Source organism: Passer domesticus, chromosome 17 (assembly GCF_036417665.1).
Source record: "Passer domesticus isolate bPasDom1 chromosome 17, bPasDom1.hap1, whole genome shotgun sequence".
Lineage (NCBI taxonomy): Eukaryota > Metazoa > Chordata > Aves > Passeriformes > Passeridae > Passer > Passer domesticus.
This window is the reverse complement of record NC_087490.1, coordinates 10,013,294-10,026,605: the sequence shown is the minus strand read 5'-3', so window position 1 is coordinate 10,026,605 and position 13,312 is coordinate 10,013,294. Positions and strand designations below refer to the sequence as shown.

Sequence of the window (13,312 nt, the reverse complement as noted above, 5' to 3'; positions counted from 1 at the left end):
TCCTGATGAAGGAATGCTTAGGAATGGGATGATGCAAAATGTGCTGCTTTAATGCTGCAGATTTTTATGTTTATTTGGGAGAAACAATGGATTTTCAAGGACTCCGGAACACGGTCTCTATGGCAACTATATGCAGAATCAGGGGGGAGGGAGAGGAAGTTCCCATATTTCCAAATACTCAGAACTGAGTGATTTGAACTCCATTTTCCAGGGATTTCTTAAACCAGGAACTGCAGGTGCAGTGCACTGCCCAGGTTCATACAGGGATGCAAACAAGGAGTAGTTTTAGGCACACCATTCCCATGGAGTTTTAGGAAATCCTGCTCAGACACATCTGCTAAAAATACAGAAATGTGCCTTAATATTCAGCTCAGAAGAATTATTACCTATGTGCTTGTTCCTACATAGATGGCAGCCAAAATCTGGAAAACCACAGGGAAACCCTGGTCCTTCCTAAGGGGAACATTTGGCCTCAAGCACAGCTCAGCAACACTCCAAGGAGAGCTGTGAGCTCATCCCAGCATCAGGCTGAGCTTTAATCACTTTAAGTCAGATCCCACCACTGGTTTATTTCCACTGCTCTTTCAAATTCAATTATTAAAAAAGGAAAACAAGACAAACCTAATTATGCTGGGCTGAGAGGCCCAGCTCAATGGCAGAGTCACTGCAACTTCTCCCACCAAGAGCCAGACCTCAAACGTCACCACAGGCTCAGCAAAAAGCAGATTAGAGATCACTTATTGTTATCACCAACAAAGCCTGTGGTGTTGAAGAAGCAAAGTGGTCATGCTGAAGAAATTGTCCTTTCCCTAGATTCTGCCTTGATTCTCCCTCTAAATCATCAGCACAAAGGAGAAATGGTCCAAAAGGCCACATTTTGTCACTTCCACACCAAGGAGGTCTCTTCTATCCACCATGGGCACATCAGAAACCTTCAAAACCTGCAGGTTCTTCCCTTTGGGGGCAGCAGCACTGAAAAGAGGTGCCATTTTCAGTATTTCTCTGTCCATTTCCTGACCTACAGAGCAGGATTTTAAAGTTTTCAGGATGTTCCATCACAAAATCCTCTTCCATTTGAGGTGTCTGCTCCAAGGGATCCCTCCTGTCTTACTGGCATCAGGATTTTCATGGGAGGGGAATAAAGTAAAATTATCCACTTGTCACACCAACAGCCACCTTCTACTTTCCAGCTACATCATTATCTCCAGCCATTAATCCTGACTGGATTTATATTCCCTACACAACCCCACAAACACAACTAATGGCTGGTGATACAACTAATGGCTGGGATATTCCATTAGGATCCTCTCCAGACAATTTGCTCCTCCAAGGACAAGCCCTGCAAAGCTGCCAATGGAACCTGGGAGCAGCTGAGCAGTTCTGTGTCACGCTGGTATTTCACATGCCTGTGTGTGGTTTGAGATGAGAAAAGCCACAAAAAGTCATGTACTGAACAATTATAACCTCAAAAAGAAACAAATAATCCATTTTTTTGCACAGTTACTCACAGGAGGAAAAGCAGAACAAAGCAATCCTATGAACAGATAAAAAGAAAGGGCCCAGTAAACAATTCCCAACCATACTGGTGGAGCCAACACATCCAGAAAAATGAACTTTCACTGCTGCTTTCCTGAGTCACTCAGCTAAGCCCAAAACCTTTGTGTGCTTCATTTTTAACTTGGTGTTCACGACCACCAGCAACTGTGCAGAATGTGACAAAAACTCAGCAGCTCCCATCTTGTCAGCCACAAGCCACCAGCAGCCTGACTATTCACACATGGCTCCAGAGCTGCCTAAACTGAAGCTCTAAGCAGTTTCTAATCACACCAGTTTCAGAGTTACCCACCAGAATATGCCAGCCCAAAAATATTAAGTGGGGGAGACTACAGGGAGCAAGCCAGAGGAGAGCACAGACATTGAATTCTTGTTCCTATGCCCTGCAAAGGCTTAAACTGGGGCACTTCAAATCCTCAGTGAGTTTCTGTTCCAACACATCCTCGGAGAAGGGCTGAGATTATCACAAAAAGCTCAGTAAAACAAAATCAAAACAAACAAACGCAGACTTTTAAAAGTCAAGTGAAAATGTGCCTGTGAGCTTGCCCAAGAGGACATTCCTGGCCCTGGGAGTGGTGCACTGATGACCTCACCGAGCTGCAAACTCAGGCCAGGAAGTGTTTTGCTCGTGTCTTCAGAATGGGAAGTTGGCATCCCAGGGATATTCCTCAGAATCAATCACCAAATGAAACCCAGGAGCATAAACTCCCTCCCCATCACAAATGAGCCATCTAAGTCAAATGTTGGACGTGGCCACCACGATGTCACCGAGGGCAGAGCTGGGCACCCAGTGCTGCATCACCCAGAGAAAAGCTGATATTTCCCCCTTCTGCACATTCCTCCTCACTGCCATTAAACTGAATCCCTGCCTTTCGCTTGGAGTGAATCCCAGAAGTGACAGATGCAATAAGCATGAAGATTTCACTTGAAAAAATCCAATGATGTTTGAAAAGACAGCTCAGGAGAAGACAGAGCAATGCCAACAGAGAACACAAATGCTGATTAAAGCAATCTGGATAAAAGGCTACAAGTGACCATTGAAAAATTACTATTATGAAGTGCTGTACTGAAACAAACACCAAGCAAATGCTGCCTGACGTGTCCCCGAGTGTGTCAGGTCTTACTGGGGCTACTGAAAACACAGAAAAACATACATATACCCAAAATAAACAGGCATTGCCACAAAAGTATTTGATCTTCTACCTTTGTGTACACAGCCCTTAGCAAACACCACTATTAGCTGCAATAAAACCTTCCTGCAAGCACACAGCCATCTGGATTTTTCGCCCCCCTTGAGCAGAAAAGATGATTCAATGCTCGTTATTCAAATGAAAATGGAATAAACCCTCTCCTGCCTCCCGCACACGACACCCGCTGCCTTCCCCACATCCAAACACGCTTCTCCCAGGACATGCTGTGCCAGTTCACACCATTTTCCCACACTCCAGAGCTTCCCTCGCGCGTGCCACGGAGGCACACAGAGGGAGAGGATGGCACCAGGTAATTTGGGAACAGCCTGGCCTAAAATGAAAACAAAATCGGGAATTTCAGCAGCGGGCTGAAAAATCAGCCGCAGCCTGGTGTGCTCAGAACATCCCTCTCTGATTTTGCCACCGTCCTTGGTCTCGCTCCAGTAATCCCCACGCACATCTGCACGAACAGACGTGCTCAGACCAACTCCAGCTGCTAAAAAAACCCTGGCCCTAACGCAGCTCACTTATCTTCAACAATAAAACTGCTTCCATCGGGCTCACTTTTGTTTCCTGGCACCTTTCACTGCCTTGTTTTATTTTCTGCTTTTTTTCAGAGCTGCCTCCTGTGCAATCAGTCAGTTAAGGCATCGCGGTGTCCTACAGCTGAACCTCTGTGTGGTGGTGTTGGACACCTGCCCATGTGTCCAAGATCTTCCCTCGTGCTGTTAATGGAATCAGTGGGAATTTCATAAAGCACAGCTATGGACCAGCCTTTAAATTTCAGCCTTTGGCATATCACTCTTAAACAACGTGGCTCCCTGCATAGGAAAACAAAGCCCAGGGACATCTGCCCACGGCAAAGGGAAGGATGAGATGCTCCTTAAGGTCCATCCCAACCCAAACCATTCCGGGATCCCCTGGTGATTCAATGACATGTCACACAGCCCAGGAGTCCACACATCTGCACGGCCTCGAAAGAGCCCCTGATACCGCCATGACAAGGACCTGCTCCACAGGAACCTCCGAAAAATAACCCCAAACTCAACCCCCACCAGGGCGCTCATCTTTTGTCCTCTGCCACGGTGCACGGCGGGGACGGGCGCTCCGGGGGCGGCACACGCCGGTGGCACCGAGCGGCTGCTGCATCGCTGGGTGGAAAAAAAAAAAAAAAAAAGGGAAAACGTGCCGAACAAAAGCCCCCCAGCGCTGTCCCCGCCGCGGCATCAGGTGCGCGGCGGGAGCGCCCGGCGCCGCCGCCCCGCCCCGGGCTTGCCCTGCCCGGCGGCCCCGGCCGGATGCGGATGCGGCGGCGACCCCGCGCCGCTGCCTAATAAGGAGGGAGCGGGGAGCGGCCGGGGCCGAGGCGGTGCGGGGAGGGCGCTGCCGCCGCGGGCCCCGCGCTGACAGCGGCCGCCGCCTCACGGAGGGCTCGGCGGCCCCGCGCGGGAAGGGCCCGCCCGGCCGGACCCCCGCCCTGCCCGCCGCCCTCCCGCGGGCACCGCGCCGCCCGCCCTGCCGCAGCCCCGCTCGCCGGCGCTACCCGGTTCGCCCCGCTCGCCCGAGCCGCCCCCGAGCCGCACCGCGATCCCGAGCCGCCTCCCGCGTCCGCTCCTCAGCCCGGCGGAGCCGCCGCCTCCGCCTCCTCCTCCGCCCGCCGCCGCCGCCCGACTGAGCGCCGCGGGGCGGGGCGGGGCAGAGCGGCCGCGGGGCCCGCCCCCTCCATGACCACGCCCATAAAAGGACACGCCCCCTCCGGGCTGACCCCGCCCGTTCAAGCCGCTGCCGGTGAGGGCGGGGTCGAGGTGGTGAGTGACGGCTCGGTCAGCCAATGGCCGCGCGGCTCTCCCCACCACGCGCTGTCGCGCGCTCTCGGGCCCCGCCCCGCCGCCCCTCAGCGGCGAGTGGGGGGCGGGAGGTCGTGAGGGACCTGAGGGGTCGATCGTGCCCGCGCTGGGGACCGGCCATGACCTCCCTGTGGGCCAGTCCTGTCCGCTCCGAGGGAGCGGTCATGTCCCTGGGGATCAGTCATCTTGTGCCTGAGGGATCGATCATGTCATCCCTGAGACACGGATCGTTTCATCCCTGAGGGACCGATTGTGTCCTCCCTGAGGGACCGATTGTGTCCTCCCTGAGGGACCGGTCATGTCCTCCCTGAGGGAACGATTTTGTCCTCCCTGAGGGACTGGTCATGTCCTCCCTGAGGGAACGGTTATCCGATCATGTCCTCCCTGAGGGGACCGATCATGTCCTCTCTGAGGATGTCCTCCCTGAGGGACCGGCTGTGTCTGCCCTGAGGGAACGGTCATGTCCTCCCTGAGGGACCGGTCGTGTCTGCCCTGAGGGGTGAGATGAGCCTGCTGTCCTCAGAGGCAACGCTGAGGAGAACCAGCAGCTCCACAAGAAAACAACCGCGTCACCTCACGCTGTCACACCAAATCACAGTGGCTGTGGTGAAAAAAGGCCAGTGACAAAAGCCCCTGCTAAAGACTACAGAGTTTGACCCCCGGTAAGAGCCACACTCCAACGAGACACCCGTGGCAGAGGTTTGAAACCCGAAGTTCTCCCCATTGCACTGTGGAAAAGGCAATTTGGGCATGTTGCGCTTTGAGGTGTGAGGTTTGTATGTGTGTGACAGGTCAGGCACTTTGCACACACACCTGGCTGCACACGGGTGACACTTTGCACACGGGTGACACTTTGCACACACACCTGGCTGCACACGGGTGACACTTTGCACACAGGTGACACTGCACACACACCTGGCTGCACACGGGTGACACTTTGCACACACACCTGGCTGCACACGGGTGACACTTTGCACACGGGTGACACTTTGCACACACACCTGGCTGCACACGGGTGACACTTTGCACACGGGTGACACTTTGCACACACACCTGGCTGCACACAGGTGACACTTTGCACACGGGTGACACTTTGCACACACACCTGGCTGCACACAGGTGACACTTTGCACACAGGTGACACCGCCACACTCGGGCCATTGCAGCTTCAGGGAGCCCAAGGGGCGGGTGAGCAACACCCGGGCAGAGCCCACAGCCCTCAGTGTTACCATACATGGCCAAAACCAAAACTCCTCGAGCTTCCTCATCCGTTTGGGCCACGTTTGCACGTTCATTTGCATGTGGTTTGATGCTTAAGGGGGGGTGATGGTTCAGGGGAGCATCACCCCTCTGATTTCTCTTCTGGTCCTTCAGAATTTGGAGGAATATGTGTGGTGATGAGCTGAGCTGAGAGCCCTGCTCTTCCCCCATGGAGCAGTGGCAGGACCAGGAGTTACCCGCTGTGAGTGATAGCTGCCCTTAAAACCCAGGGAAAACCTCATGGAGATACATTTGTCCTGGTCTGACTGTCACAGCTGATGGAAACATCAGTAGCTACAGATTAAACAAATGTTATCCTGCATTTTTTTAACCTTTGACACGAAATGTAATAAGCAGGAAAGCCTCTCTCACCTACTGAGCAACACCTTGATAAAAAAATCACACAGACAGAGATTGGAGTGGCAAGGCTGCACCCTTGCCCATGACAACAATTACCCTGAAATCAATCAATGGCTTCTTTCTCAAAGCCAGCCCAGCACAATTACAGCAGCCTGCTCCCTCAAACAATCCCTTTAAAGCTAAAAGAGAAGAAAACGAAAGCAGCCCTGGAGCAGAGCTGCAGGTAACCCAGAGTTTAGGTTGTGATTCACATTTTCCATGTACGTACATGATGTGTTGAAGGTCACAGAATGAGTCAGTGACAGAGCTGAGAGTCCTGCTTGCCCATCCTTAATTCATTAGAAGTCTCAAAACTGTGTGGGGGAGTTAAATTTTATAAATCTGATATTTTAATCATGTACCAAGCAATGCTTTAGCCTGGACTAGAAAACAAGAACGAAGGCAGCGGCACCCAGCACTGTCCACCAGCTCAGAAGGGGAACCAAGGAAGATTTTTGGCCTCCAACTGAAAAGAAAGTGACAGACAGAGGACACAAAGTGAAATTTGTCCTGAGAAATCTGATTTGAAGCCTAATCCTCTCAAGAGCTGCCTTGGGAAGGGTGGATCCTGCAGAGATGGAAATTCCTTGCTCGACAGTGCTGGAAGAGTAGCTAAAGATGGACTCAGGTGGAAATAATACCTGTGGAATTTTTACCAGAGCTTCCTAAAACAGCAGGATGGAAACACTCCAAAGAACACCCAGATCCTGTCTGGGATTAATGAGCTGTTTAGATCACAAAGTGATGAAGAAATTACAGGAATTTTAGGCTGAATTCTCCAACAAACAGAAGAAACAGCTCAGGTTTTACATGTGCTCTCTGGTTCTGCTGTAACCACTAATTTTCATCACTTCAGATGAGTAAAACCACCCTAACAAACAATTTAAATGTTATCCATAGTGCTGCAAGTGAAACAACTTGTCAAAATATGCCACAAATCCTAATTTTTCTGTACAAAAACCACCAAACCCTTACAGCTACAAGGAGAAACACACCAAAATTTGCCCCATTTTACCAGCACCTGCTTAGCACATATTGCAGAAATCCAGGATTTATTAAAAAATCCACTTTTAGCCATCCCACATATTTTCCCCTCAGCTACATCACTGCAGGATTGCTGCAAACTATCTCACAGCCTTTATACGGAAACAGCACCGTGGCTACAGACTCCACCTCTGAAACTTATGTCAGCTGCTAAATTTAGCCTCCTGCAAATATGCATCAATTCCATCCCTGCAATAAACCCCTAAATCCCCCTGCTCTGCTCCTGGGGTGAGCCTGGTGTGCTTCCCAAGGACCACGCCAGGTGTGTCCCACAGCCCTCCCCACCAAGGCCGTGTTTGTGCTTGGAGGAGGTAAAGAAACACCTGAGGCACCTTTTTAAAGGAGAAATTTGGATTAATTTCTTCATTTTGGTGTCTCTGAGCCATCCCAAAGGGGTGACAAACCCCATGGTTGGAACCTGTAAGGTCACTGGAGGGATAAATTTGTCTCAAACATTTCATTTTGCTGAAATCCTCATTGCTAAATATATTCCGAATGGAGGGAAATGGCTTAGGGAGGGTTTAGAGAGATCAGCAATTTAAAGTCCTTTTATTTTGCAGCTTAACTTCTGAATCAAGCAAAATATGCCAGATAGGACAGTCTTGAAACCTGGGTTTGCACATATCCAAGTTATACAGCTCTCCAAGGACTTTTATGTCTCTATTTATATATTTATTTCCTGAAGCCTTTTGATGTATTATTATTGCTATATTTACTTTATTATAATATTTATTTACCAGGAAGTACTAGGTTCTCCCACACGAAATTTGAATATTTTTCTATTTCTCTTCTATGGCTTCCATAATTTAGGGGTCCCACCAAGGCCGGGCCCAGCAGCATTGGGAAGAGCTGCTCCTGCTGAAATCAGGAATGTGATCTCACCTTTCACTGAACATCACTGGGATTTAGTGATTTTTAGTACAAAGAAATGTTCCCTGCCCACAGCAGGGGGTTGGAGTAAGATGGTCTTCAAAGTCCCTTCCAACCCAAACCATTCTGGGAATCTCTGAGATCTGAACTGAGTGCAGTGACAAACCCTCCCCACTCCACTTTCTCTGAGTGGAATTAGATTGACTCTCACATTAATTTACTTTCTCTGCCTCGATTCCTCCATGTCTGTGGGCACACAGCAAGTGCCGGGGGCAGCTTTATGAAACTACTCCCAATCCTGGTTTTTAAGAGACATTCCCATGATCATCAACTGTTGAGCAGCTGCCAAGATGAAATTGTTCTCAGAGCCACCACGAAAGGGCTCTGGATAATGGGAAATCAATTCTGTGTCTGGCTGGGAGGATGTGCTGTGCCCAGGGAAGTGTTCCCAGCTCCTGCAAAGGGTTTGTCTGGGGAGACAGGGAGAGCAGGATCCCTTTGGACTGCCCTTATTCAATCCTTGGCCAGAAAGGGGAGCTGTAGAATTAGGGAATGAAGATAAGGAGAGCAAAATGTTCCATCAGATGCTCTGAAACAAGAGCCAGGAAGGGAGAAGTGTCTGAGTGTGGTGGCAAGGAAAGAGGAGAGCACGGATTGAAGGACAGGGAGCAGCATCCTGAGCTTTATGGCCAGCTCTGTGTGCCGTGGAACCATCCCTGTGCTATTCCAGACCCCAGAACTGGGGTCATCCACACCCCCCTCCCCAAAGAGCAATAAAATCCACTGTGGTGAAGGAGCCCTGTGCTGACCTCGCTCCTGAGCCGCTCGGAAAGGCTGGAGGATGCTGGAGATGGATAAGGAATAGTGAACATTAGGCCAGGATGTGCTTTAATAATTGATGCTATTGTTATTAATGATTTACAATAGATTTCATCCAGCACATCTATTACTGCATCTCCCCACTCTCACACCTTTTGTGCAGCAATATCGGTGTCAGACACATCCCTCCCAACTCAGCTGGAAGAAAGGCGTCAAAAACAGAGTTTTTACAGCAAAAAGAAACCTCTAATTTCAAGCTAATCTATTTCCTCATGTATTTTTCTCCATCATTAGACAGGATTGTGAAATATATTTTCATTTATTTTCTATTTCTGCAGTAAAAAGGAGGTAGGTCCCAATACCTAATTAAAATGTTGGGCCACCAAATAAACCCAAAGCAATTGCTTGCAACAGATGGGATTTCCTTTGTTGCTGTCTCCGGATGATTAACGAGGAGGAGAGAGACAAGAAAGCAGAACTGAAAAAAAAAAAAAAAGAAAAAAAAAAAAAAAGAAGCAAGCTGTATTTTATTTACAACATGAATGTGCTGGGATTGACAATTCCTATCATCCTGAACAGCAGGAAAAAATCAGGCGGGCAGGGAAGAAGCCAGGGCTGGGTGTTGGGTTCCTGGGCACTGATCACAGAGCCTCACTATTCAAGCACTTTGGAATTCTTTTGCCATCTCCTTCTGTTTCTCTCCCTGCTGTCTAGGATCAGGTTGGACCAAAGGTGCTGGAAAAATCAGAGATATAAGAAAGGAAACACATAAGGGTAAATCCAGGTGAGGTGTCTGTGTTTGAGGTTTGGGCAGATCCATGTTTAACCCAGTTTTTAAACCCCAACAGACTGTCATGGATGGAGCAAATGGGAAGCTGCTCCTGCTCCAGAGGAAGATGTCCCTGCCCATGCAGGGGGTGGAACGAGATGGGCTTTGAGGTCCCTCCCAACCAGAACAATTCCGTGAGTCTGTGGTTGTTTTATTGCAACATTTCCACAGTTCAGCACTGAAATATTGTCTCAACCCTCCCTCCCTGTTTCTTCTGGAGAACAAGGAGGTAAAAATGTGTCAGGAGGGATTGGGCTGCAGCTGGTATTGCCTGGGCGAGGGAGCTGATTCCTTGTATCCCTTCTCACCCCTTCTTCTGCCAGACCTATTCCATCCACCTGCTGCTTCATCCCGGGAAGGATGAGCTGATCAAACACCCCAGGGCTGGTGTGGCTGAGGGGAACACTCCAGCTCAGCTGTGCCAGTGACAGCAGCCAGCCTCCCTCTCGAGGGGTGCGGATACCCACACTCACACAGCACCACCCTGCTCCATGCCCTGAGCCTGGCAGTGCTTGCAGTGACAAATATCTCCCCCCTCTATTCCCTTACACCGTGCAGTGTGTCCTCAGCTGCTTCCCGAGAGCACAGGAGCTGTTTGTCACCCCTGCAGGGGTTTTGTCATCCCTGACACGCACAAACTGTGCCACGTCCGCGCTCCGGCTCTGTCGCGACAGTAACCGATCACACCTATTTTTTAAGCAAACTCAGTTCAAAGCCACCCCAGATTTCCTGTGCCTTAAAACACTTATTTTCCCTTATAAGGAAATGCACAATTGCAGATTGTCACTGAGCAGAAGATGGGAGTTAAGCAGCGTGGGTCGGGTGGCTCCTTGCAGGATCCAAACTCTCACACAAACACTCATTTCTATCCTTCCTATTTTTGCAGAACTGCTGTTTTACCAGGAAAATTTCATCAGAGTTCACTTCTCCATATATTTTTCAGTGAAAGGGTTTCCAAGTTGATGTCATTCTCCTTAATGGCTTATTCAGTGAAGTCACAGTGCAGGAGAAAAAGAACTTAGAGAGAAAACAATGCTGCTTTTTTATAGCTAACATAAAATTACATTGGCTCACCCAGTACCTGGAGAGATAGAGGCAAATAATCCCACATGGCAGTGGGAGGGTGCATCCTATGGACACTGCTGCACTGTGAGAAGCAGTAAATTGTACTTATTCCTACACAGGAGTCTGACAAAACAAATCTTTCCCCAAAACAGTTTCACTGCACAAAGGCTTTGAACCAACACCTGATTCCCATCCTGCCTCCTTAGGAGACTCCGTGTGCCCTGAGCACATCCCGGCTATTCCCGGCAGCTGTTTCCCATCCACGGCAGTTCCCACCTGCTCTGGAACTGCGACCCCCAGGACCCCCCAGCCCCACGGCAGAGCCGGGACCCCTCACTCCTCACTCCTCACCTTTTTTGGGCGCTGGTGCTGCTGCCGTCCCCTCCGACGCCTTGGACTTTTCGAAGGTTTTCTTGGCATCGGCAACTTTAAGCACATTCTCATCCTCCTGACTCTGCCTCCCCTTCCGCTCCGGCTCCTCCGAGCCCCCTCCTCCCGCAGTCCTGCCTCCAGGGAGCAGCTCCGTGCCCGCCGCTGCCCACTGCTCCCTGCCAGCCCTGGCCTCATCGCCGAGGGGCTCCAGCAGCGCCTCCGTCAGCGCCACAGCCTTGCTCATACTCAGAGCCAGGCACTCCTTGCTGTGGGTCCTGACAGGCGGGGCCGGGGGGGTTCTTTTCGGGATGTAGGAATCGAGTTCATCAGCTTCACCTCCGAGCTGCTCCCGGCTGTCCGGGAGCTGGCTGCTGCTCTGTCTTGACAGCTTCCCGGTGTCTCTGGCCGCTGAGGGATAATTTGTGACCGCAGGGACCATTCTCTCGAGGCTCTTCACTACCTGCTGCTCTGCCTCGGCCTTCCTGGCTGGATCCTCCTCGCTGGCCTGGCCGTTCTGGCACAGGTCAAGACTTCCATCAGGCTGGGGGGTGAAGCTCCGTGCCTGCCTCAGGCTGTCCCTGCTGCTGTCCCTGGGGAGGTAGGACACAGGCGTGCCTGCCTCCTGCTTGCTTTGCAGGATGTAGTCCATGAGCTCGAAGCTGTCAGACCTGACGGGCACGGTGGGCTTGTTCCCCTCCGAGGGGCCCTTGGGGCTCAGTTTGGTCACTTGCCTGCCCTCCACGCTGCTTTCCGAGTCCGAGCGGCTCATCTGCCTCCTCAGGACTCTTTCCAGGGAGTTGAGCCTGCTGAGGCTTGGGCTTGCCACCTTCCCATCCCCTGTGTAGCCCTCCTCAATCAAGGGTAGTGTGTCCTCTGCCTCTTCCCATCCCTCCTCAGGTTTGGTTTCTGCCTCCTGGATGAGGCGCCGGTACTCGCTCTCCTCCAGCCAGTAGACCACCGGCCTCACCGTCCTGCCCGTGCCCACCCTCCTGGGCACCACCTCCAGCTCGTACACCTTTGGAGGGGCTTCTCCCTCCCGCCCTCTCCTGCACCCTTTGGACACGGGATGCTCTTCCAGGCACAGCTCCCCTGCCGGCCCCCACTGCCCTCTCTGCCCGCTGCTGCTCATCTCTGACCTCTTGGCAGGGCCCGCGCTGTCGCTGCGGAGGTCGGGGCGGTCTCCCCGCTCCCGGCTGTGTCCCAGGCCCTCCTGGCTGAGCTGCAGCAGTGGATAATCCTCACAGGTGCCTGCAGAGTCTCCCCGGGAAGCTGGGCAGTCTCTCCCCCTCGCCTTACTTGTGTCATCCCGTAAATATCCACGGTACTGCCAGGTGGAGGCTTCCATGGCCGGGAGCTCTGTCACTATAATTCCTGGTTCCAAATGCTTTGGGACTGGCCAGCCAAGATTTTTCCCACCTTGGGTCTCGGCGGGCTTTCAGCACCGCCTCCTCCTCGCTCTGCTCTGGGAGACGGCGGCACTTGGAAGCGTCGGAGCCTGGGTCATGTGAACCGGCGTTCCTTGGCCTCATGGCCAGCGCAGAGGAACATCCCATTGGCACGACGGAGCCCGTGCTCTGCCACTCCTGACACCACACCCAGCACAGCTGATGCCACGCTGGTCCCTATCCAAACACATCCCACCTGGATAACTGGAAAAAGCCCCTCCAGCTGATAATTTGCTGGTCCACGGCACTTCACAGTCAGGGCTTGCTTCCCATCTGCATCCTTCTCCAGGGATTCTCCTCTTTCCCCAGCCTACTCCAGCAACAGCTCCCCACAGCCCTGTGCAGCAATCCCGGCTTGCCTCCAATTTTGCAGCTTCCAGAGGGATTTACTGCCAGGCTGTCTGGGCAGAATCACCTCTGCCAGCTCCTTGGGGGTTCCACAGGGAAATGGGAACCCGCATCCGTGCCCCTGGCACTGTTCTCCCCTCCCGGCCCCCGGCCGTGGGACGCGGAGCGGCTCCCCCAGGGCTCCTTCCTTGGAAGCAGCACTCAGCCTTGGGCTGCGTCCCAGAGCTTGAGAGAGAGAGATGCTGCTGCACAGAGCGTGGGGCAGAGCCG

The 13,312-nt window shown here is 52.0% G+C and overlaps 2 protein-coding genes across 2 annotated transcripts in view; both read right to left on the bottom strand.

Moving 5' to 3' along the window:
• The window catches only part of CORO1C (coronin 1C), a 39,163-nt gene extending 34,698 nt beyond the window's left edge, over positions 1-4,465 (bottom strand). Inside the window, exon 1 of the mRNA XM_064392461.1 lies at positions 4,328-4,465. The gene's annotated coding sequence lies outside the window, so the exon portion shown is untranslated. The remainder of the gene's footprint in view (positions 1-4,327) is intronic.
• A 4,945-nt stretch (positions 4,466-9,410) lies between these two features.
• Positions 9,411-13,253, bottom strand: LOC135282561 (uncharacterized). Its single transcript, XM_064392459.1, has 2 exons — positions 11,229-13,253; positions 9,411-9,718 (listed from the first exon to the last, which is right to left on the bottom strand). The coding sequence occupies exons 1-2, from the start codon at positions 12,592-12,594 to the stop codon at positions 9,642-9,644; spliced, it is 1,443 nt and encodes a 480-aa protein (XP_064248529.1). The 5' UTR covers positions 12,595-13,253; the 3' UTR covers positions 9,411-9,641.
• Between the last annotated feature and the right edge of the window lie 59 nt (positions 13,254-13,312).